The sequence below is a fragment of the Cherax quadricarinatus genome, unplaced genomic scaffold (genome assembly GCF_038502225.1).
Source record: "Cherax quadricarinatus isolate ZL_2023a unplaced genomic scaffold, ASM3850222v1 Contig1447, whole genome shotgun sequence".
NCBI classification, from domain to species: domain Eukaryota; kingdom Metazoa; phylum Arthropoda; class Malacostraca; order Decapoda; family Parastacidae; genus Cherax; species Cherax quadricarinatus.
In genome coordinates, this window is record NW_027196473.1 from 65,728 (window position 1) to 90,033 (window position 24,306).

Below are 24,306 nucleotides of genomic sequence, written 5' to 3' on the forward strand. Positions count from 1 at the left end.
TTAACAATGGTGTTGAGGATGGCAAGATTAGGGTGAGAGATGACATAAGTTGTGTCGTCAGCAAAGAGTATGGGTTTCAGGTGTTGGGATACATTTGGAAGATCATTGATGTAAATGAGGAAGAGCAGGGGTCCAAGGACACTTCCCTGCGGAACTCCAGTATCAAGTGGCCGTGTTGATGATGCTGTGTCTTTAATGGTGACATACTGATACCTATTAGTAAGGTAGGATTGGAATATGCAAGCGCATGGCCTCTTATACCATAATGGTCAAGTTTGTGGAGTAGGATGCCATGGTCTACTGTGTGAAAAGCTTTTCTTAGGTCAAAAATTCCTAGCAGATATTCCTTATTTTCCAATGCTGTGTAAAGCAGATCTAGCATTTTTACAATTGCATCATTAGTGCTTTTATTTTTCCTGAATCCAAATTGGCAGGGGCTGAGTATGTTTTGTGCCGTTATAAATGAATATAGTTTCCTGTGCACGAGTTTCTTGAAGATTTTGGATAGCAATGGTAAGTTTGATATTGGCCTGTAGTTGTTTACATCTGTAGGGTCACCACTTTCATGTATAGGTGTAACCCTTGCTGTCTTGAGTAGTTTCGGGAAGGTGCTGGTTTTTAGTGACTTGTTATTATTATTATTATAATCAAAAAGAAGCGCTAAGCCACAAGGTCTATACAGCGCTGCAGGGTAGGGAAGGAAGCGAGGGTATTGGGCGGCAGAAGGGGGGAGGGATGATCAGTAGGTTACAGAAAACAGCGGGGCAGGGGATAGTGCGGGGGTAGAGGGCAGCAAGAGATTGAGGTAGAAAGGGCTGAAGGTATCATTAGAGTTTGTGAAGTAAGTCAGTTGTTGTCAAAAAGTCAATGAGAGAGTCCGGATGAAAGGTGGGTCCATCAGCGAGAAGGGAAGGTAAAGAGAGAGCAGCGGAGCAAAGACGACGTTGGAGGTATATTCTGCGTGCTCGTTGATAAAGTGGGCAGTCTAATAGAAAGTGGCTAACCGATAATGGAACCTGACAATTCTCACAGAGAGGAGCAGGGCGCCTCTCCTGAGATAACCATGAGTAAGACAAGTATGGCCAATGCGAAGACGGGAGAGAAGTTTGTTACCGAGCAGAGTAGATCAACGTTGTTGCCAACGGGTGTGAAATGGAAACACCTCTATATGAAACTGGTAGGTCATGTGCTGCTGACCGCGCAGCAGTGTCTGCCTGTTCATTGCCCTGTACGTCAACATGACCAGGGACCCAACAAAAAACAATATCTTTATGCTTGGAAGAGATGCAGCGTAGCCAAAGTTGGATACGGAGGACTAAGGGGTGAAGTGTATCAAATTTCTGTATAGCCTGTAAAGCACTAAGAAAGTCTGAGACAATCACAAATGATGACATAGGCATAGATGCAATACGGATAAGTGCTGCAAGAATGGCATACAATTCAGCAGTAAAGATACTAGCCGAAGATAGTAAATGCCCTCGTACGACACTGTCCGGAAACATTGCTGCGAATCCTACGCCGTCAGAAGACTTAGAGCCATTTATGTACACTGCAATGGCATGAGAATGAGAGTGGAAGTGGTCAAGAAAAAGAGAGCGGGAAGCTACCGTAGACAGTTGGGCTTTCGAGCAAGGGAGTGAGAAAGAACAGACTCAAACAGCTGGAACTTCCCAGGGGGGTAGGGAAAAGTGAGATGCTACATGAACATAGAAAGGTGGTAATTGAAGAGAAGACAAGAGCGAATGTAGGCAAAGGGAGAAGGGACGGAGCAAACAGGGGCGGCGAACAAATAAAGAATGTCTACTAATATCGGTGACCATTCTATAAATGGAAGGATTGCGGAGATCATGAGAGCGTACATAGTAGTGAAGGCAATAGGCATCACGGCGATCGGATAAGGATGGAACGTTCGCTTCTGCATAGAGGCTGAGGAAAGGTGGGGAACTCACACGAAATGATCAAGAGGTATGTGAGGAGCTCAACAAGAGATTTAAGGAAGTATTCACAGTTGAGACAGGAAGTACTCTGGGAAGACAGGACAGAGAGGGACACCAACAGGGAATACACCAACAAGTGCTGGATGACATACACACAACTGAAGAGGAGGTGAAGAAGATGCTAAGTGACCTTGATACCTCAAAGGCAAGGGGACCGGACAACATCTCCCTGTGGGCCCTTAGAGAAGGAGCAGAAATGCTCTGTGTCCCATTAGCCACAATCTTCAATACATCCCTTGAAACTGGGCAACTACCAGAGGTATGGAAGACTGCAAATGTAGTTCCCATTTTTAAAATAGGAGACAGAAAAGAGGCGCTAAACTACAGACCAGTGTTACTGACGTATATAGTATGCAAAGTCATGGAGAAGATTATCAGGAGGAGAGTGGTGGAGCACCTGGAATGCAACAGAAATATAAATGATAACCAGCATGATTTCATGGAAGGCAAATCCTGTGTCACAAACCTTCTGGAGTTTCATGATCAAGTAACAGAAGTAAGAGACAAAAGAGAGGAGTGGGTTGACTGCATCTTCTCGGACTGCAAGAAAGCCTTCAACACAGTTCCTCACAAGAGATTAGTGCAGAAACTAGAGGATCAGGCGTGTATAATGGGAAGGGCACTTCAATGGATCAGAGAATACCTGACAGGGAGGCAACAACGAGTCATGGTACGTGATGAGGTATCACAGTGGGCACCTGTGACGAGCAGGGTCCCACAGGAATCGGTCCTAGGACCAGTGCTATTTTTGGTATATGTGAATGACATGATGGAAAGGATAGACTCAGAGGTGACCCTGTTCGCAGATGATGTGAAGTTAATGAGGAGAATTAAATCAGATGAGGATCAAGCAGGCCTTCAAAGAGACCTGGACAGGTTGTACACGTGGTCCAGCAATTAGCTTCTCGCATTCAACCCTGCCAAACGAAAGGTCATGAAGATCGGAGAAGGGCAAAGAAGACAGCAAACAGAGTATAGGCTAGGTGGCCAACGACTGCAAACCTCACTCAAGGAGAAAGATCTTGGCATGATTATAACGCTGAACACGTCTCTGGAAGCACACATCAACCAGATAACTGCTGCAGCATATGGGCGACTGGCAAACCTGAGATTAGCATTCCGATACCTAAGTAAGGAATCTTTCAAGACACTGTACACCATGTACATCAGGCCCATACTGGAGTATGCAGCACCTGTTTGGAACCCGCACCGGGTCAAGCACGTTACGAAATAGAGAAAGTGCAAAGGTTTGCGACAAGGTTAGTTCCAGAGTTAAGGGGAATGTCCTATGAAGAAAGGTTGAGGGAAATCGGCCAGGACAGGAGGAATAGGGGAGACATGATAATGACATACAAAATACTGTGTGGAATAGACAAGGTGGACAGAGACAAGATGTTCAAGAGAGGGGACACAGAAGCAAGGGGTCACTCTTGGAAGTTGAAGACTCAGATGAGTCACAGGGATGTTAGGAAGCAGTTCTTCAGTCATAGAGTGATCAGGATGTGGAACAGTCTGGCAAGTGATGTAGTGGAGGCAGGAACCATACAAAGCTTTAAGAGGAGGTATGATAAAGCTCATGGAGTAGGGAGAGAGAGGACCTAGTAGTGTTCAGTGAAGAGGTGGGGCCAGGAGCTGTGTCTCAACCCCTGCAACTACAATTAGGTGAGTACATCAAGGACCTTCAACCGTTCCCAGTAATTTAGGTGCCTTATTGTGCTTATGTGTGCTGTGAAAGTTCTTTGTACACTCTCCAGGTCTGCAGTGTTGCCAGCATTGAAGGGGGCCGTTAGTGTACAGCAGTATTCCAGCCTCGAGAGCACAAGAGAATCATCATGGGCTTGGCATCCCTAGTTTTGAAGGTTCTCATTATCCATCCTACTATTTTCCTAGCAGATGAGGTAGATACATTGTCGTCGTCTTTGAAGGCGAGATCCTCTGACATTATCACTCCCAGGTCCTTCACATTACTTTTCCGTTCTATTGTATGATTAGAATTTGTCGTATACCCTGATACATTTTTAATTTCCCCAAGTTTCCCATATCTGAGTAGTTGAAATTTCTCTTTGTTGAACTTCATATTGTTTTGAGTGGCCCATTCAAAGATTTGATTGATGTCTGCTTGGAGTCTCGTGGTGTCTTCGATGGAGGTCACTGCCACGGTAATCTGGGTGTCATCCATAAAGGAAGACACAGAGCTATGACTTACATCTCTGTCTATGTCGGGAATGAGAATGAGGAATAGAATGGAAGCGAGTACTGTGCCTTGTGGAACATAGCTTTTTACCGTGGCTGCCTGGGACTTTATTCTGTTTACTATTACTCTTTGTGTTCTATTTGTCAGGAAGTTATAGATCCATCTACCAACTTTTCCTGTTATTCCTTTATCAAGCATTTTGAGTGCTATTACACCATGGTCACACTTGTCGAAAGCTTTTGCAAAGTCTGTGTATACTACATCTGTATTTTGTTTATCCTCTACAGCATCCAGGACCTTATCATAGTGGTCCAGTAGCTGGAACAGGCAGGAGCGACCTGCTCTAAACCCGTGTTGCCCTGGGTTGTGTAACTGATGGGTATCTCGGTGGTTGGCGTTCTTGCTTCGTAGAACCCTCTCAAAGATTTTTATGATATGGGATGCTAGTGCTATCGGTCTGTACTTCTTTGCAATTGCTTTACTGCCACCTTTGTGGAGTGGGGCTATGTCTGTTGTTTTTAGTGTGTGTGGGATGACCCCGTGTCCATGCTCCCTCTCCATAAAATGCTGGAGGCACGCGATAGGGGCTTCTTGCAGTTCTTGATGAACATGGAGTTTCATGAGTCTGGGCCTGGGGCAAAGTGCATGGGCATGTCATTTATTGCCTCTTCAAAGTCTTGTGGACTTAGGATAATATCCAAGATTTTTGGGACGTCCAAATTTTGGGCTTTGTTCATAAAGAATTCATTTGGGTTGTCGACCCTTAGTCTGGGCAGTGGCTCGCTGAACACTGAGTCACATTGAGACTTCAGTATCTCATTATTTCTTGGCTGTCATCTGTGTATGTCCCATCCCGCCTAAGCAGGGGCCCAATACTGGATGTTGTTTTTCCCTTAGACTGGTGATTCTTGTCTCCTGTAAGATTCCTTCAGCCTAAGTTCAATATTTGCAATTTCGTTGACTAGTGCCTCCCTTCGCATTTCCGATATACTGGTCCCACTCAGCAGCTCAGTGACTCTTTGCCTTTGTCTGTATAGGCAGCGTCTCTCTCTTTCTAGTTAACATCTTCTCTTTCTTTTTCTTAATGGAATGTGTCTTGAGCAGGTCTCAAGAACCACAGAATTCATTTTTTCAAGATAAATGTTTGGATCTGTGTTGTTTAGGATATCTTCTCAGCTTGTTTCATTTAGGATATGGTTTACTTGATCCCACTGTATGTTTTTGTTATTGAAATTGAATTTTGTGAAGAGACCTTCATGACTGTTCACATTTTGCTGGTCAGAAACCCTGTGCATACATGCCTGTACCTCTATTATGTTGTGATCTGAGTGTATCGTCTTTGATACAGTTATATTACGTATCAGATCATCAATGTTAGTGAAGATGAGGTTCAGCGTATTTTCTAGTCTTGTAGGCTCTACTATTTGCTGGTTTAAGGTGAATTTGGTGCAGAGAGTTAATAGGTCATGTGTGTGTGAATTTTCATCTGAGCTGCCTCCTGGGGTGATCTCGGCTAAAACATTGTTTGCTATACTTCTCCATTTTAGGTGTCTCAAGTTGAAATCTCCTAGCAGTAAGATATTTGGGGTAGGAGTTGGGAGATTTTCTAGACAGTGGTGATGAACAGTACTTATGCATAGAATGGTTTAAGAGTAAATGTGAAGGCTGTTTTTTTTTTTTTTTTTTACAAATTTATAAGATATGAGGAAGACCCCTATTAAAAAAAAATACTGGAGGTTTCCTTAGAAAATGCTGACACAATGAGTGTACTCACAGGTCACATCATCAGTATTCATCGTCTCAGGAGCTGTATATATGCAACCGGCTGAAGCTCTCAAGCTGTAAGAACATGATGTTCTTAGAGGTGTAACTTCTGGTGACAGTTGCCTTTTGTGCGAAATAATGATGCTTGATTTAACCAATCCTCCTGAAATATGATTATCACTAATAACTCGAACTTTCAACCTCTCCTTTTTCTCCGTATTTATTCTGGATGACTTTATAACAGCAACCTAAAAAAGAAAAAAATTAAATTTACATTCTATTAAGATTTTACAATAGATGCTAGTGTATATACTAAGCGATATCAGCAAATTATGTCAGCAAGTCATGAAAGTCATGATAATGTGTAACTAGTGCACACTGATACACCTACATGAGTGTTAGTCTAACGGTGCCATACATCTGAATGTATATCCTTTACATCAGTTAAGTTTATAAAATTGTCACTTTGATGGGTAGCTGAAATAAAAATAATAATCTTTTCAAGACACTAAGAATTATGTATGTGATTTTATGTCCTCTATGCTTAAACAGTAAATTAAAGGACATAAAATCACATGCATAATTCTTAGTGCCTTGAAAAGATTATTATTTTTACTTGAGCTACCCATCAAAGTGACAACTTTATTAACCCTTCGGGGGTCGGCAGGTCCTCTCAGAGACTTGTTCTCAGGGTCGGCCAAATTTCAAAAAAGAAAAAAAAAAATTTTTTCTTATGAAAAGATAGAGAATCTTTTCCCGATCATAATGACACCAAAAGTATGAAATTTGAGGGAAAACTTATGGAAATATGCTCTCGCGAAGTTAGCAGTCTTGACGATGTTTACGCATCGGCGATTTTGCCCACTTTGAGCCCTATTTTCGGCCAATTCCAGTGTACTTGTCGACAAAAATCATAACTATTTTGCTAGAACTTCATTTTTTCTATCGAATGAGTACAAGAAACCACCCATTTACTGATTTCAACTATCCAATACAGTAGTCAGAATTTAGCAATTTTGCCAATGTCACACAAATTTCAAAAGATGCCAATTTCCGAATAGAGTCCAGAATAAACAAGAAAGACATTCCTGTTCATTAGTCATGTTCCCACGCCCCTCTTACATTCTTTTGTTTTCCACTTTGAATTTTTATTCTCACAAAAAAAAATAGAAGATTTACTGTTATGCAGACTACTGCATTAGTGTAGAAATGGTATAAATAATATCAGCACACTTGTGAAAGAATATTACTCACCAGTTGACGTGTATTGGACGCTCGGCATGATTTGTTTACTTTTGATCTTTGGTAAAAATCGAACATTTCTGCTACTTTGAGCTCAATTTCAAGGTACTTTTCATTGTAAAATCAGTCAAAATCATCTCAATTTCTGTAATATACCTTCTATTCTATAAAATGAGACCAGGAAAACTAGAATACAACAATAAATATCATACGAAAATACAGTGCACAGTCGCTGTTTTAATCCAAAAACACGGTCAAAGTTTTTTTTTTCTCATTACACACTGTGTGCTGCAGGATTTTTTTTATACTGTGCACACTGACCACATAGACCCATTCTTTCATATGTAGGCCTACCAGCTTTCTCTCACTAGATTTGACGGCGCTAGAATTTATGCGTACTAGTGCATCAAAAACCCCTGCACGTAAGCCGTACTAGTACGGCCGAAACCCCGAAAGGGTTAACACTTAACTTATGTAATGGATATACATTCAGATGCATGGCACCTTTACTGTCTAAGCATAGCTTAGACAGTTTTTCAAAGCACAAAAACTTATATGTGTGAGTGAACTGAAAGTTACCACAGCAACCACTCTTTTCAGTACACTTTGAGCAATGCATATTTTCTTGTTTGCCTTTGTCACATAAACCCTGATTTAGTATTAAACCATTTTACCTGGAGTTTACCTGGAGAGAGTTCCGGGGGTCAACGCCCCCGCGGCCCGGTCTGTGACCAGGCCTCCTGGTGGATCAGAGCCTGATCAACCAGGCTGTTGCTGCTGGCTGCACGCAAACCAACGTACGAGCCACAGCCCGGCTGATCAGGAACTGACATACCTTAATGATATATCCCTCAATATTTTTATGTAACAATATAAAAAAAAAATTAACTCATGACAAAACAAATTATACAAAATTTGGTATCCTATTCTTGAATTAAATTATGAATCATGTAAATCTACATATTAATGTAAAGCAGTTCTAAAATGTTAAATAAAATCTAAAATTTTTTTAACTCTACTGCCATCTGCCAAGACCGAGCAACTCAAAGAAAACACATTCACCATCTTTCTTTCAATCACTGTCTTTCAAGAAGCGTTCTGACATAACAATCAGATTACCCATCAACTGCAACATCTCCACCTCTCCTTTGGAATGCAAGCACTGCACTTCCCATCTCCAGGACCCAAGTCTAGCTACCTGAATAATAATAATAATAATAATAATAATAATAATAATAATAATAATAGGATAGCAGATGAACAAGGAGGCTTTAGGAAAGGTAGGGGGTGTGTGGACCAGGTGTTTACAGTGAAACATATAAGTGAACAGTATTTAGATAAGGCTAAAGAGGTCTTTGTGGCATTTATGGATTTGGAAAAGGCGTATGACAGGGTGGATAGGGGGGCAATGTGGCAGATGTTGCAAGTGTATGGTGTAGGAGGTAGGTTACTGAAAGCAGTGAAGAGTTTTTACGAGGATAGCGAGGCTCAAGTTAGAGTATGTAGGAAAGAGGGAAATTTTTTCCCAGTAAAAGTAGGCCTTAGACAAGGATGTGTGATGTCACCGTGGTTGTTTAATATATTTATAGATGGGGTTGTAAGAGAAGTAAATGCGAGGGTCTTGGCAAGAGGCGTGGAGTTAAAAGATAAAGAATCACACACAAAGTGGGAGTTGTCACAGCTGCTCTTTGCTGATGATACTGTGCTCTTGGGAGATTCTGAAGAGAAGTTGCAGAGATTGGTGGATGAATTTGGTAGGGTGTGCAAAAGAAGAAAATTAAAGGTGAATACAGGAAAGAGTAAGGTTATGAGGATAACAAAAAGATTAGGTGATGAAAGATTGAATATCAGATTGGAGGGAGAGAGTATGTAGGAGGTGAACGTATTCAGATATTTGGGAGTGGACGTGTCAGCGGATGGGTCTATGAAAGATGAGGTGAATCATAGAATTGATGAGGGAAAAAGAGTGAGTGGTGCACTTAGGAGTCTGTGGAGACAAAGAACTTTGTCCTTGGAGGCAAAGAGGGGAATGTATGAGAGTATAGTTTTACCAACGCTCTTATATGGGTGTGAAGCGTGGGTGATGAATGTTGCAGCGAGGAGAAGGCTGGAGGCAGTGGAGATGTCATGTCTGAGGGCAATGTGTGGTGTGAATATAATGCAGAGAATTCGTAGTTTGGAAGTTAGGAGGAGGTGCGGGATTACCAAAACTGTTGTCCAGAGGGCTGAGGAAGGGTTGTTGAGGTGGTTCGGACATGTAGAGAGAATGGAGCGAAACAGAATGACTTCAAGAGTGTATCAGTCTGTAGTGGAAGGAAGGCGGGGTAGGGGTCGGCCTAGGAAGGGTTGGAGGGAGGGGGTAAAGGAGGTTTTGTGTGCGAGGGGCTTGGACTTCCAGCAGGCATGCGTGAGCGTGTTTGATAGGAGTGAATGGAGACAAATGGTTTTTAATACTTGACGTGCTGTTGGAGTGTGAGCAAAGTAACATTTATGAAGGGATTCAGGGAAACCGGCAGGCCGGACTTGAGTCCTGGAGATGGGAAGTACAGTGCCTGCACTCTGAAGGAGGGGTGTTAATGTTGCAGTTTAAAAACTGTAGTGTAAAGCACCCTTCTGGCAAGACAGTGATGGAGTGAATGATGGTGAAAGTTTTTCTTTTTCGGGCCACCCTGCCTTGGTGGGAATCGGCCGGTGTGATAATAAATAATAATAATAAATAATATCTTTATTTACTACAAGTACATGTACATAGTATACAGGCTTAGATGACATCAATGACATACTACTATATAGAAACCCTCTCTTATGCAGAGAATTTCGAGCAAATTAGGTCAGTTTTGTCCCAGGATGCAACCCACACCAGTCGACTAACACCCAGGTACCCATTTTAGACTGATGGGTGAACATGGACAGTAGGCGTCTTATGGAAACACGTCCCTAATGTTTTCCTTCATAAAACATTACTGTGGTCATACTCAAACACCACGTCCATTAAAAACCACCTCTCTCCATTCACTCCTATCTAACACATTGACACAAGCCTGCTGAATGCTCAATCCTTAAACTCAAAGCCTCTTTTAGCCTCTCCCTTCAACCATTCCTGGGATGACCCCTACCTTTCCTACCTTCCACCCCAGATTTATAAGCCCCCTTTTGTCATCCTACCCCTCTCTACAGATCTTTCTGCATGCCCAAGCCACCTCAACAATTCCTTCTCAGCCCTCTGAATTATACCCTTGGTCACCCCCTACATCAGTCCAAATTCTCTATGTTGCAGTCACACCACACTGCTTTCAAGAATGATATATCCACAGCCTCTAGCCTCAGTACAGTGTATTACTGCAGCATTCAAAAACTCTATGCACTCTCCAGTCTGATACCCAATTTTTTCATTGCCTAGAATTATTATTTTTACTATTATTATTATTAGTATCATTATTATTAAAATGGTATACAATACCGATAGGTTGTTAGGTAAGACACAGATGCAACAGTTAGGTACAGTGGTCCCTCACATTTTGTGGTTCTCGGCAATCATAGATTTCGGAAATCATAGGGGTATTTTCATATAAACATGGGCTCGCTTTTCATAGGTTGACTCGCGAGTCATAGTTCGTCCGGGACACGTACCCACGGTGTGAGCCAGGGCGGCAGCCAGTCTGGTATTGTTTACCAGTGAGCAAAGGTCCCCTCACGTGCTCCAGCGAAATATTTCATAATATTCCATTTATTTTAGTGCTTGCAAGTACTAAATAAGCTACCATGACTCCAAAGAAAGCTCCTAGTGCCAAGCCTGTGGTAAAGAAGGTGAGAAATACGATTGAATTTAAGAAAAACATCATTGAACAATATGAAAGTGGTACAAGTGCGGCCGAACTGGCCAGGATGTATAAGAAACCCTACACAACCATATGTTCCATAGTGGCCAAGAAAAGGGAAATCAAGGATGCTGTTGTTGCAAAGGGAGTAACTATGCTGACAAAAATGAGATCACCAGTACTCAAAGAGGTTGAGAAGTTATTATTGGTGTGGATAAATGAGAAACAATTAGCAGGAGATACTCTTATGACTTCGATTATTTGTGAAAAGGCTAGGCAGTTGCACAACAATCTGGTAAAGAAATTGCCTGAAAATAGTGGTGATGTGAGTGAATTTAGGGCCAGCAAAGGTTGGTTTGAGAGATTTAAGAACCATACTGGCATACACAGTGTGGTAAGGCATGGTGAGGCTGCCAGTTCGGACCACAAGGAGGCTGAAAAATATGTGCATGAATTCCAGGAGTACATAGAGGCTGAAGGACTGACACCTGAACAAGTGTTCAATTGTGACGAAACAGGCCTCTTTTGGAAGAAAATGCCAAAGAGGACCTTCATTACACAGGAGGAAAAGGCAATGCCAGGACACAAGCCTATGAAAGACAGGCTGACACTAATGTTCTGTGCTAATGCTAGTGGGGATTTCAAAGTGGAGCCATTACTAGTGTACCATTCTGAAAATCCCAGAGTGTTCAGGAAAAACAATGTTATGAAAAGTAAACTGTGTGTGTTTTGGAAATCTAATAGTATGGCATGGGCCACGAGGGAAATTTTCGTCGAGTGGTTCAATGAAGTGTTTGGCCCTAGTGTGAAGAATTACCTCCTGGAAAAGAAATTGGATCTCAAGTGCCTGCTATTAATGGACAATGCACCTGCTCATCCTCCAAACTTGGATGACCTAATTTTCGAGGAGTTTGGGTTCATCACAGTAAAGTTCTTGCCCCCGAATACCACTCCTCTCCTCCAGCCCATGGACCAGCAGGTCATTGCAAACTTTAAAAAACTCTATACCAAAGCAATGTTTCACAGGTGCTTGACTGTGACCACAAGATGGGTCCTACACAGATGACATCAAGGAAATGAGTGAGCTACTCAAGTCACAATATGACTCAGTTTTTAGCAAGCCGCTAACCAGACTGAGAGTCGAAGATCAAAATGAATTTTTTATGAGAGAGCCACAAAATTTGGTTAACACAAGCCTATCCGATGTTATCCTGACACCAAATGACTTCGAACAGGCGATAAATGACATGCCCATGCACTCTGCCCCAGGGCCAGACTCATGGAACTCCGTGTTGTGATGAATGGTTTGGAAAACCGACAAGTTGAAGATTGAGACACTTATGCAGCATATGGGAATCTTTATTCAGGAAACGTTTCGCCACACAGTGGCTTCATCAGTCCAATACAAAGAGGAAGGCGTAAGGAGAGGAGGAGTATGAGGTAATCAGTCCCTCAGCCTGGAGTCGATGTGTTCAGTCCATCAATCTTGTAGAATGTACAGCATAGGGCCGTAGACGTGGCTTATATACTGTAGTGAGGTGACTTGAAGCAGACGGAGGCGGGATCATAGTGGTACCATCCACTAGTCAAAGTAGGTCTTTGTCCAAAGGTTGAACAAGCGTTGAAGAATTCTTTGTAAGAAGATCCCATGATGCTGCAGTGTCTGACAGTTGTGATGAATGGTTTGGAAAACCGACAAGTTGAAGATTGAGACACTTATGCAGCATATGGGAATCTTTATTCAGGAAACGTTTCGCCACACAGTGGCTTCATCAGTCCAATACAAAGAGGAAGGCGTAAGGAGAGGAGGAGTATGAGGTAATCAGTCCCTCAGCCTGGAGTCGATGTGTTCAGTCCATCAATCTTGTAGAATGTACAGCATAGGGCCGTAGACGTGGCTTATATACTGTAGTGAGGTGACTTGAAGCAGACGGAGGCGGGATCATAGTGGTACCATCCACTAGTCAAAGTAGGTCTTTGTCCAAAGGTTGAACAAGCGTTGAAGAATTCTTTGTAAGAAGATCCCATGATGCTGCAGTGTCTGACAGTTGTGATGAATGGTTTGGAAAACCGACAAGTTGAAGATTGAGACACTGTCAGACACTGCAGCATCATGGGAATCTTATTACAAACGTTTCTTCACACAGTTGTTCATCACCAATACAAAGAGGAACGTAAAGACCTACTTTGACTAGTGGATGGTACCACTATGATCCCGCCTCCGTCTGCTTCAAGTCACCTCACTACAGTATATAAGCCACGTCTACGGCCCTATGCTGTACATTCTACAAGATTGATGGACTGAACACATCGACTCCAGGCTGAGGGACTGATTACCTCATACTCCTCCTCTCCTTACGCCTTCCTCTTTGTATTGGACTGATGAAGCCACTGTGTGGCGAAACGTTTCCTGAATAAAGATTCCCATATGCTGCATAAGTGTCTCAATCTTCAACTTGTCGGTTTTCCAAACCATTCATCACAACTGTCAGACACTGCAGCATCATGGGATCTTCTTACAAAGAATTCTTCAATGCTTGTTCAACCTTTGGACAAAGACCTACTTCGACTAGTGGATGGTACCACTATGATCCCGCCTCCGTCTGCTTCAAGTCACCTCACTACAGTATATAAGCCACGTCTACGGCCCTATGCTGTACATTCTACAAGATTGATGGACTGAACACATCGACTCCAGGCTGAGGGACTGATTACCTCATACTCCTCCTCTCCTTACGCCTTCCTCTTTGTATTGGACTGATGAAGCCACTGTGTGGCGAAACGTTTCCTGAATAAAGATTCCCATATGCTGCATAAGTGTCTCAATCTTCAACTTGTCGGTTTTCCAAACCATTCATCACAACTGTCAGACACTGCAGCATCATGGGATCTTCTTACAAAGAATTCTTCAACGCTTGTTCAACCTTTGGACAAAGACCTACTTCGACTAGTGGATGGTACCACTATGATCCCGCCTCCGTCTGCTTCAAGTCACCTCACTACAGTATATAAGCCACGTCTACGGCCCTATGCTGTACATTCTACAAGATTGATGGACTGAACACATCGACTCCAGGCTGAGGGACTGATTACCTCATACTCCTCCTCTCCTTACGCCTTCCTCTTTGTATTGGACTGATGAAGCCACTGTGTGGCGAAACGTTTCCTGAATAAAGATTCCCATATGCTGCATAAGTGTCTCAATCTTCAACTTGTCGGTTTTCCAAACCATTCATCACAACTGTCAGACACTGCAGCATCATGGGATCTTCTTACAAAGAATTCTTCAACGCTTGTTCAACCTTTGGACAAAGACCTACTTTGACTAGTGGATGGTACCACTATGATCCCGCCTCCGTCTGCTTCAAGTCACCTCACTACAGTATATAAGCCACGTCTACGGCCCTATGCTGTACATTCTACAAGATTGATGGACTGAACACATCGACTCCAGGCTGAGGGACTGATTACCTCATACTCCTCCTCTCCTTACGCCTTCCTCTTTGTATTGGACTGATGAAGCCACTGTGTGGCGAAACGTTTCCTGAATAAAGATTCCCATATGCTGCATAAGTGTCTCAATCTTCAACTTGTCGGTTTTCCAAACCATTCATCACAACTGTCAGACACTGCAGCATCATGGGATCTTCTTACAAAGAATTCTTCAACGCTTGTTCAACCTTTGGACAAAGACCTACTTTGACTAGTGGATGGTACCACTATGATCCCGCCTCCGTCTGCTTCAAGTCACCTCACTACAGTATATAAGCCACGTCTACGGCCCTATGCTGTACATTCTACAAGATTGATGGACTGAACACATCGACTCCAGGCTGAGGGACTGATTACCTCATACTCCTCCTCTCCTTACGCCTTCCTCTTTGTATTGGACTGATGAAGCCACTGTGTGGCGAAACGTTTCCTGAATAAAGATTCCCATATGCTGCATAAGTGTCTCAATCTTCGAACTCCGTGTTCATAAAGAACTGCAAGAAGCCCCTATCACGAGCCTTTTCCATCCTATGGAGAGGGAGCATGGACACGGGGGTCGTCCCACAGTTACTAAAAACAACAGACATAGACCCACTCCACAAAGGGGGCAGTAAAGCAACAGCAAAGAACTACAAACCTATAGCACTAACATCCCATATCATAAAAATCTTTGAAAGGGTCCTAAGAAGCAAGATCACCACCCATCTAGAAACCCATCAGTTACACAACCCAGGGCAACATGGGTTTAGAACAGGTCGCTCCTCTCTGTCTCAACTATTGGATCACTACGACAAGGTCCTAAATGCACTAGAAGACAAAAAGAATGCAGATGTAATATATACAGACTTTGCAAAAGCCTTCGACAAGTGTGACCATGGCGTAATAGCGCACAAAATGCGTGCTAAAGGAATAACAGGAAAAGTCGGTCGATGGATCTATAATTTCCTCACTAACAGAACACAGAGAGTAGTCGTCAACAGAGTAAAGTCCGAGGCAGCTACGGTGAAAAGCTCTGTTCCACAAGGCACAGTACTCGCTCCCACCTTGTTCCTCATCCTCATATTCGACATAGACAAGGATGTCAGCCACAGCACTGTGTCTTCCTTTGCAGATGACACCCGAATCTGCATGACAGTGTCTTCCATTGCAGACACTGCAAGGCTCCAGGCAGACATCAACCGAATCTTTCAGTGGGCTGCAGAAAACAATATGAAGTTCAACGATGAGAAATTTCAATTACTCAGATATGGTAAACACGAGGAAATTAAATCTTCATCAGAGTACAAAACAAATTCTGGCCACAAAATAGAGTGAAACACCAACGTCGAAGACCTAGGAGTGATCATGTCGGAGGATCTCACCTTCAAGGACCATAACATTGTATCAATCGCATCTGCTAGAAAAATGATAGGATGGATAATGAGAACCTTCAAAACTAGGGAGGCCAAGCCCATGATGACACTCTTCAGGTCACTTGTTCTATCTAGGCTGGAATATTGCTGCACACTAACAGCACCTTTCAAGGCAGGTGAAATTGCTGACCTAGAAAATGTACAGAGAACCTTCACGGCGCGCATAACGGAGATAAAACACCTCAATTACTGGGAGCGGTTGAGGTTCCTAAAACTGTATTCCCTGGAATGCAGGCGGGAGAGATACATGATTATATACACCTGGAAAATCCTAGAGGGACTAGTACCGAACTTGCACACGAAAATCACTCACTACGAAAGCAAAAGACTTGGCAGACGATGCACCATCCCCCCAATGAAAAGCAGGGGTGTCACTAGCACGTTAAGAGATCATACAATAAGTGTCAGGGGCCCGAGACTGTTCAACTGCCTCCCAGCATACATAAGGGGGATTACCAACAGACCCCTGGCAGTCTTCAAGCTGGCACTGGACAAGCACCTAAAGTAGGTTCCTGACCAGCCGGGCTGTGGCTCGTACGTTGGTTTGTGTGCAGCCAGCAGCAACAGCCTGGTTGATCAGGCTCTGATCCACCAGGAGGCCTGGTCACAGACTGGGCCACGGGGGCGTTGACCCCCAGAACTCTCTCCAGGTAAACTCCAGGTCCAGGTTAACAGACACTCACTTGACCCTAAGGGAATTTTGGAGAGAACACTTCAGCATCCTCCATTGCATAACCCTTATAGGTATGGCTTGGGAGGGTGTGACTACTAGGACTTTGAACTCTGCCTGGAGAAAATTGTGGCCAGAATGTGTCGACAAGAGGGATTTTGAAGGGTTTGGGACTGACCCTGATGAGCCTATGTCTGTTGTAAAATCAATTGTGGCACTGGGGAGTTCCATGGGGTTGGATGTGAGTTTGGAGGATGTAGAAGAATTGGTGGAAGACCACAACGAAGAGCTCACTACTGAGGAGCTGCAAGAGCTTCAGCAGGAACAGCAACAGATTGCAGCTCAGAATCTTGCTGCAGAGGAGGAGGAAGAGAGATGGAAGAAGGTGCCTTCTTCAGAAATTAAAGAGATTTTTGCTATGTGGGGTAAGATGGAAAGATTTATGGAGAAACATCACCCTGACAAGGTTGTTGCAAGCCATGTTGGCAACATGTACAGTGACAAAGTCTTGGCCCATTTTAGGGAAGTTTTAAAGAGACGCCAGAAACAGAGCTCTCTGGACAGTTATTTTGCGAGACAGGACTCCAGTGACTCTCAAGGTGGTCCTAGTGGCATTAAGAAACAGAGAAGAGAAGCAACCCCAGAAAAGCAATTGGTCCTTGAGGTGTTGCTGGAAGGGGATTCCCCTTCCAAACTATAAACAATCCACTCTCTCTCCTCCTCCAGTCTTCCATACACTAAGAAGAATCTCCAATAAAGGTAAGTGTTATGCTATTAATGTTTCATTCATCATTTCTCATTGCATTGTTTATGTACTACATATATATTTCATGTAAAAAAATTTTTTGTTTTAATACTTCTGGGTGTCAGGAACGGATTAATTGTATTTACATTATTTCTTATGAGGAAAATTGATTCGCAAATCGTAGATTTCGTTAATAGTAGCAGCTCCAGGAATGGATTAACTACGAAAAACGAGGGAGCACTGTATCTTTATTTTAAAATGTTTTGCCTACACAGTAGGCTTCTTCAGTCGAGTACAGAAAAGTTGATAGAAGCAGAAGAGACGTGAAGACGATGTAATCAGTCTGAAACAATGTTTCAGACTATGGAACAATACTCTTCTCCAGATTGAGGGACTGACCACCTCAAAACTTCAAGGGTGATGGACTGATTACATCGTCTTCACGTCTCTTCTGCTTCTATCAACTTTTCTGTACTCGACTGAAGAAGCCTACTGCATAGGCGAAACATTTCGAAATAAAGATAACTAACTGTTGTATCTGTGTCTTACCTAACATCATCATTATTATTATTATTACTATTATTATTTCTATTTACAATGGTTAGCTCTACCCTCAACTTACTCGTAACCATGGAATTGGCCCATTCAATTATTTCTGCTGTGGCTAAAGCATGACCTTCTTCCCCAGTAAACAGTAAAGGTTGAGTATTTATGTTAAATTCAACACCTTCATAAGTTAAATCATTTAACCCTTAAACTGTCCAAATGTAGATCTACGCTCACTCGCGTGGCGCTCCGAATAGTATTTTGAAAAATATATTTTTTTTCTTTTAAAATGAAGAGCACATTTTTCTACATGTTATAGGATTAAAAAAAAATTTAGGGTCAGTACTTACCAAGATATAAGACCATTTAGTTGGCTCTGGATGCTCACCTGACGACAACATCGACTCCTGCCGCTTGCAGAAGTGTTGCCAATATACGTACCTTTTTTTCTCGTTTTTATTTTAATTAATATATTTTTTATGTTCTGATAATTACAATTTATAACAGTTCTCATAATTTCATAGCCAATCTTTGTTCTGACACTAATATTAGGTACTGAAATAGTGCTAAAATAGTCAGAATCACACTGACAGGTGAGCATTTACACCTGCTTGGGTTATTTACTATTGTCTAGAAATATATACAAAGTATTTATAGGTCCCAACAATGTTTTAGATACCCTGGCATATACCTTGAAGCATGTTGTTATGAAAGGCAACCCTATACTGTTGACAGCCCTGTGACATTTAATAAATGCCCACTGCTCCAGCTAACCCTCTCTGTATTTGTTATCAGTGTTACACACAAACATGTCTTGTCTGTCTGTTTATCTGTCTGTCTGTCTGTCTATCTGCCTATCTGTCTATCTTTGCCTGGAATTTTTGGGTTATCGTAGGTAATTCACACTATGTATAATAACTGTAAATATGTGTGAATGTGAGAGAGAGACAAATAGACAGAGATATAGACAGATACAGAGATAAGATTTCATTTGGATTTTTAACCCCGGAGGGTTAGCCACCCAGGATAACCCAAGAAAGTCAGTGCGTCATCGAGGACTGTCTAACTTATTTCCATTGGGGTCCTTAATCTTGTCCCCCAGGATGCGACCCACACCAGTCGACTAACACCCAGGTACCTATTTACTGCTAGGTGAACAGGATAACAGGTGTAAGGAAACGTGTCGAAATGTTTCCACCCGCCGGGAATCGAACCCGGGCCCTCCGTGTGTGAAGCGGGAGCTTTAGCCACCAGGCCACCGGGCCACTACAGATAGACAGCCAAAGGCAGCCAAAGCCAGCCAAAGTCAGCCAAAGTCAGCCAGCCAGCCAGCCGGCCAGCTGACTAGCCAGCCAGCCAGCCGAATACATAAGAAAGAAGGAACACTGCAGCAGGCCTACTGGCCCATGCAAGGCAGGTCCATGTCCCCCCCTGGCTTAGACCAATGACCCACCTAGTCAGGTCACATCCACTGAAGGAAGGAGCACGACATCAGACCTAGTAGCACAAGCTAGTCAGGTCCAACTCACACCCACCCACAATCACTCGTGTATTTATCTAACCTATTTTTACTTTCCTCTTAAAATGGGAGTGTTAATGCCACATGGCATCAGTGAATCCCTGTTGTTTGCCACGCTATTTGCTCTAGATGGCACTCAATTGAACTGGTGCTCCCACAAAGTACTAAGTGCTCTCAGATTTTTTAATACTGCGCATTGAGTGCACAGACCCATTCTTTCATGTCTAGGCAACTCAAGCCTATTGTGCCAAATTTGAAGGAATGAAAAATAAAATGCTGATCTACGTTTGGAGCGCTACATGTGTAAACATAGATCTACGTTTGGACAGTTTAAAGGTTAATAATACAATCTAGCCAGGAGAGAAATCTTTAGGTAGGGCATCTTGTTACTGTCGGCCACCACAACAGCCAATAAGCATGATATCACTGTAATTGAAATCGTTCACCTGAGCAGAATTTTAACAAACTTGGGCATGATTCATAGAGCAGGACCACGACAGAAAAAATCCTGCAACCTGCCCAACATATGTATAATACTGGGAAGGGGAAGGTTATGCCATTATACTGAACCAGTGCACGTGAATGGTCTCAAGTGAGTCAAACATTCATTGTTTTATTAAGATTAAACCCTATCAACTACATGAGGGCTATTAAGACTGCATGTTACCTGTGCACACCCAGGCGAGGATACTTGAGTATCTAAAACAGAGATTAAAGTGAACTCTTAAGGCACACTGGCAGAGATTCACACCACTCAATGTATATTATGTTTGAGATAAACATTTGACAAGAGTGAATGTGCACCCATGGTTGGTGGGTTGCTTACTAGAAATAATGGCTAAAAATTGTTAGTCAGTGTTAACAAGCTAAGTTAAGAGAGTTCTACTGATTAACAACTTGAAACAAATTTTGTAACACTTTAAAGCAGTATTTTCTGTGAGGAGAAGTCAAGGTGCATTCTAGGAATGGATCATCAAAACTCCACACAGAAAAGAAATAAAAATGACTGTACAAAAGTGACCATACCTTTGCAGATGAAGGGCTTTCCCCAGGTACAAGAGTACCATGAATCCATAAATGTAATATGTCTTCCTGGGAAGAGCTCAACCTCAAAATTTTATCTTCAGTTGTCATTTTATGTGATAAAAACTATAAATTTTCTTCATCACTTACACATCTTTGCTAGAATTTGAGTTTCTATAGCATTGGAGCACCTGAAAAACATAATTTCTTTGTTTCTAATAATTCATCTTCATAAATGCAATTAATGATAACTCTCAAGATTTAAATTTTAAGTGTACGTATATACATTTTTCTTACAAGTGATCTGACATTCCAGTTGACAATGTCAATGTAATTTTAATGTTGTACACTATTCAGCAGTGGCGTGCAGAGGGGGGGGCCGAAGGGGCAGTGGCCCCGGGCATCCAAATGGGGGAGGGGGGATCCAATTAGAGGGATAAATAAGATAGTGAAATAAGATAGTGATTTTCAAGGACTCAATGACCGATTTTCATTTCTTTTGAACTTGAACTCATTAGTAACTGAAGATGAACAAGAAAGAGAAATTAAAAAAGGAATGTTCACACTTTGCAAATTATTATGATAATAATGTGGCAGCCATTCAGTTATATGACGAAATTATTGATTTTGTGATGCTCCTTCGAGCTGGAGAGAATAGAATTCCCCCTGATCCTAAAGATGCTCTGGAGTCTTTACTGCAGTATGGGAGGGATGTCTTTCCAGCACTGTGCGTTTCATACAGATTACTGCTTACAGCCGCATTTTCAGTCACAAGTTGTGAGAGGTCATTTTCAAAACTGAAATTAATAAAAATATATCTGAGGTCTTCAATGTCACAGGAGCGACTGATCAACCTTGCTTTAATAAGCACTGGAAAAGAATTTCTCACAGCTGATGTAAAAAGTGAAGTAGTTCAAGTGTTTTCTGACAGGAGGTATCATTTGGGGAAAAGAACTTAATAAATTTGGTTAATTTATATTTAAATTGAATAAAGTGTTTATTTCATGTTTCATCTGTGTTTACATATTCAAAATATCTCCCTTTCTCATAATATTTCTAAGTACTAGTCCTTATACTTGAGTCTTCAGGGCATACAATCAAGGAGTTAGTCCCAGGCATCACCAGACCTCTGCATGCCACTGCTATTTAGTTATGTAATTTAACAATACTAAAGCACTAGTGTTGCAAAAATGGTATATTGCACAATGTTTTTTTAAGGAGTTCTTTTCACAAGCTTCATTCACACCACTCACACTCGCATCTTATACATAGCAAATGAGACCAAAAAAATACACTATCATTTTTTTCCATTCTGTAGGTGATGGTATAATATCTTGATATTACCTAGAAATTGATGATGTTTATTGACATAAGCAATATTTTTTACTTTTATCACATATAAAGTACAAAAATAAACCTTAGGCATTGAGAGCAGAAAAAAAGCCTCAGTAAAAGAAATAAGACAAGTCTACTTTACATGATCTAGTTAGGCAGCAATATAATCAACACTCATTTACACAACACACTCAGTATTATCAACTAGTCAATCATGTCACTGAAGGAATATTTTGGAGAGGTATAGTATTGTCATCATCATTGCAATCACTGCCACTCATTGATGCAAGTATTGATTCAGGTGTGGAGAGAAGAAACCACGAGTTATATGCATTCCTCTGATGGTAACAATCATGAACTTACACTCTCTTGTTCTTACCCATCTGTAATAAAACTGGCCTTCAACCACAAAACTGTGAAAATATTTCTGGTTCAAAGTCTAGCCTATCACAGGACCTGTAAGCCTATCACTAAGTCTACACCCCAGTCTATTGCTGAGGCCTGAACCCTTAGCCTATCACAAAGTCTGCACTCCAAGCCTATCACTAAGCCTGGAATACACATGGAGAGGGTTCCGAGGGTCAACACCCGTGGCCTGGTCTGTGACCAGACCTCACAGTGGATCAGGACCTGATCAACCAGGTTGTTACTGCTGGCTGCATGGAAGCTGACGTATGAACCACAGCCTGGCTGGTCAGGTATTGATTTTAGGTGCCTGTCTAGTGCCGTCTTGAAGGTAGCCAGGGGTCTATTGGTAATCCCCCTTATGCATGCTGGGAGGCAGTTGAACAGTCTTGGGCCCCTGATACTTAGTGTTTTAGCATACTCATGGGGCCCCTGCTTTTCATTGGGGGGGATGTTGCATTGCCTGCCGAGTATTTTGCTTTCGTAGGGAGTGAGTTTCGAGTGCAAATTTGGGACTAGTCCCTCTAGGATTTTCCAAGTGTATATTATTACGTATCTTTCTCACCTGCATTCCAGGAGTACAAATCAGGGGACTCCAACAGTTCCCAGTAATTTAGGTGCTTTGTCGTACTTATCTGTGCATTGAAAGCTATCTGTACATTCTCCAGGTCTGCGATTTCACCTGCCTTGAAAAGGGCTATTAGTGTACAGCAATAATCCAGCCTAGAGAGAACAAGCGATTTGAAGAGAATCATCATAGGCTTGGCATCCCTAGTTTTGAAGGTTCTCATTATCTATCATATCATCTTCCTAGCAGCTGTGGTAGGAAATCACCGAGTCTCCATCCTCAATCTATCACTAAGCCTGTGCCCCCAGCCTATCAATGAGCCTTAACCCAAACCCATCACTGAGCCTGCACCCCAGCCTATCTCTGCCTATCATTAAGCCTACACCCCAGCCTATTAGTGAGCCTGCTGCACCTTCTGCCTATCAGTGAGCCTTCATCCCCAGCCTATCACTCAAACTGCACCCCAGCTTATCACTGAGCCTGTACCCCAGCCTATTACCAAGGGTTTCGTTCTGGTAAAGCTGGAGTTACTGTTACTTGAGAATTATCATATAATGGATTCTCCACCTTCCCATATACATACACTTTATTTCAGCATGATACAATGTTTGTACAAAGGTGAATGACATTTTGCACACACACTTGCACATGCACACACACTTGCACATGCACACACATGCATGCATGTATAAAACAGATCCTATGGAAACTAACAGATTTGAGCTGAGAGGGGGGGGAGGAGGGTAGCTCCAATTTCTTAGACTAAAAGCATATCACATGCATAGAAAACACCCAACACAAATTGATTTACAGAGGCATGTATGGTGGCATGGGTGGCCAGAGAAGTTAACTTACAACCAATGCAGTATTAACAAGCAGCTCATGTTACAACCTGACATTACTACACAGGTAAGTCTACACCAGCCTATGTTAACCCAGGCATTATTACACAGGTAAACTTAGCCTATGTTAAACTTGGCGTTACTACACATGTAAACCTACACCATCTTATGTTACAACTTGGCTTTACTATACACACAAGTCGACACCATCCTATGTTACAACCTACCATTACTGCACAAGTAAACCTACACCATCCTATGTTACAACCTGGTATTACTACACACATAAACCTGTACCAGCCTATGTTACAATCTGCCTGGTTGATCAGGCTCTGATCCACCATGAGGCCTGGTCACAGACCGGGCCGCGGGAGCGTTGACCCCCGGAACTCTCTCCAGGTAAACTCCAGGTAAATGCAAACTTACACCAGTCTATGTTACAACCTGGCATTACTACACAAGTAAACCTACACCAGCTTATGCTACAACTTGGTATTACTACACATGCAAACCTACACCAGCCTATTTTACAGCCCGGTGGCCTGGTGGCTAAAGCTCCCGCTCCACACACGGAGGGCCCGGGTTCGATTCCCGGCGGGTGGAAACATTTTGACACATTTCCTTACACCTGTTGTTCTGCTCACCTAACAGCAAATAGGTACCTGGGTGTTAGTCGACTGGTGTGGGTCGCTTCCTGGGGGACAAGACTGAGGAACCCAATGGAAATAAGTTAG

The 24,306-nt window shown here is 42.4% G+C and overlaps 1 protein-coding gene across 1 annotated transcript in view; it reads right to left on the reverse strand.

Annotated features, from left to right (window-relative positions):
- The window catches only part of LOC128702120 (PR domain-containing protein 11-like), a gene marked incomplete at its 3' end in the record, with an annotated part of 79,946 nt that extends 59,338 nt beyond the window's left edge, over positions 1-20,608 (reverse strand). The window contains exons 1-2 of the mRNA XM_070081011.1: positions 20,426-20,608; positions 5,966-6,203 (exon numbers count right to left, since the gene is read on the reverse strand). Of these exons, the coding sequence (XP_069937112.1) occupies positions 5,966-6,203; positions 20,426-20,533 (346 nt within the window). The remainder of the gene's footprint in view (positions 1-5,965; positions 6,204-20,425) is intronic.
- Between the last annotated feature and the right edge of the window lie 3,698 nt (positions 20,609-24,306).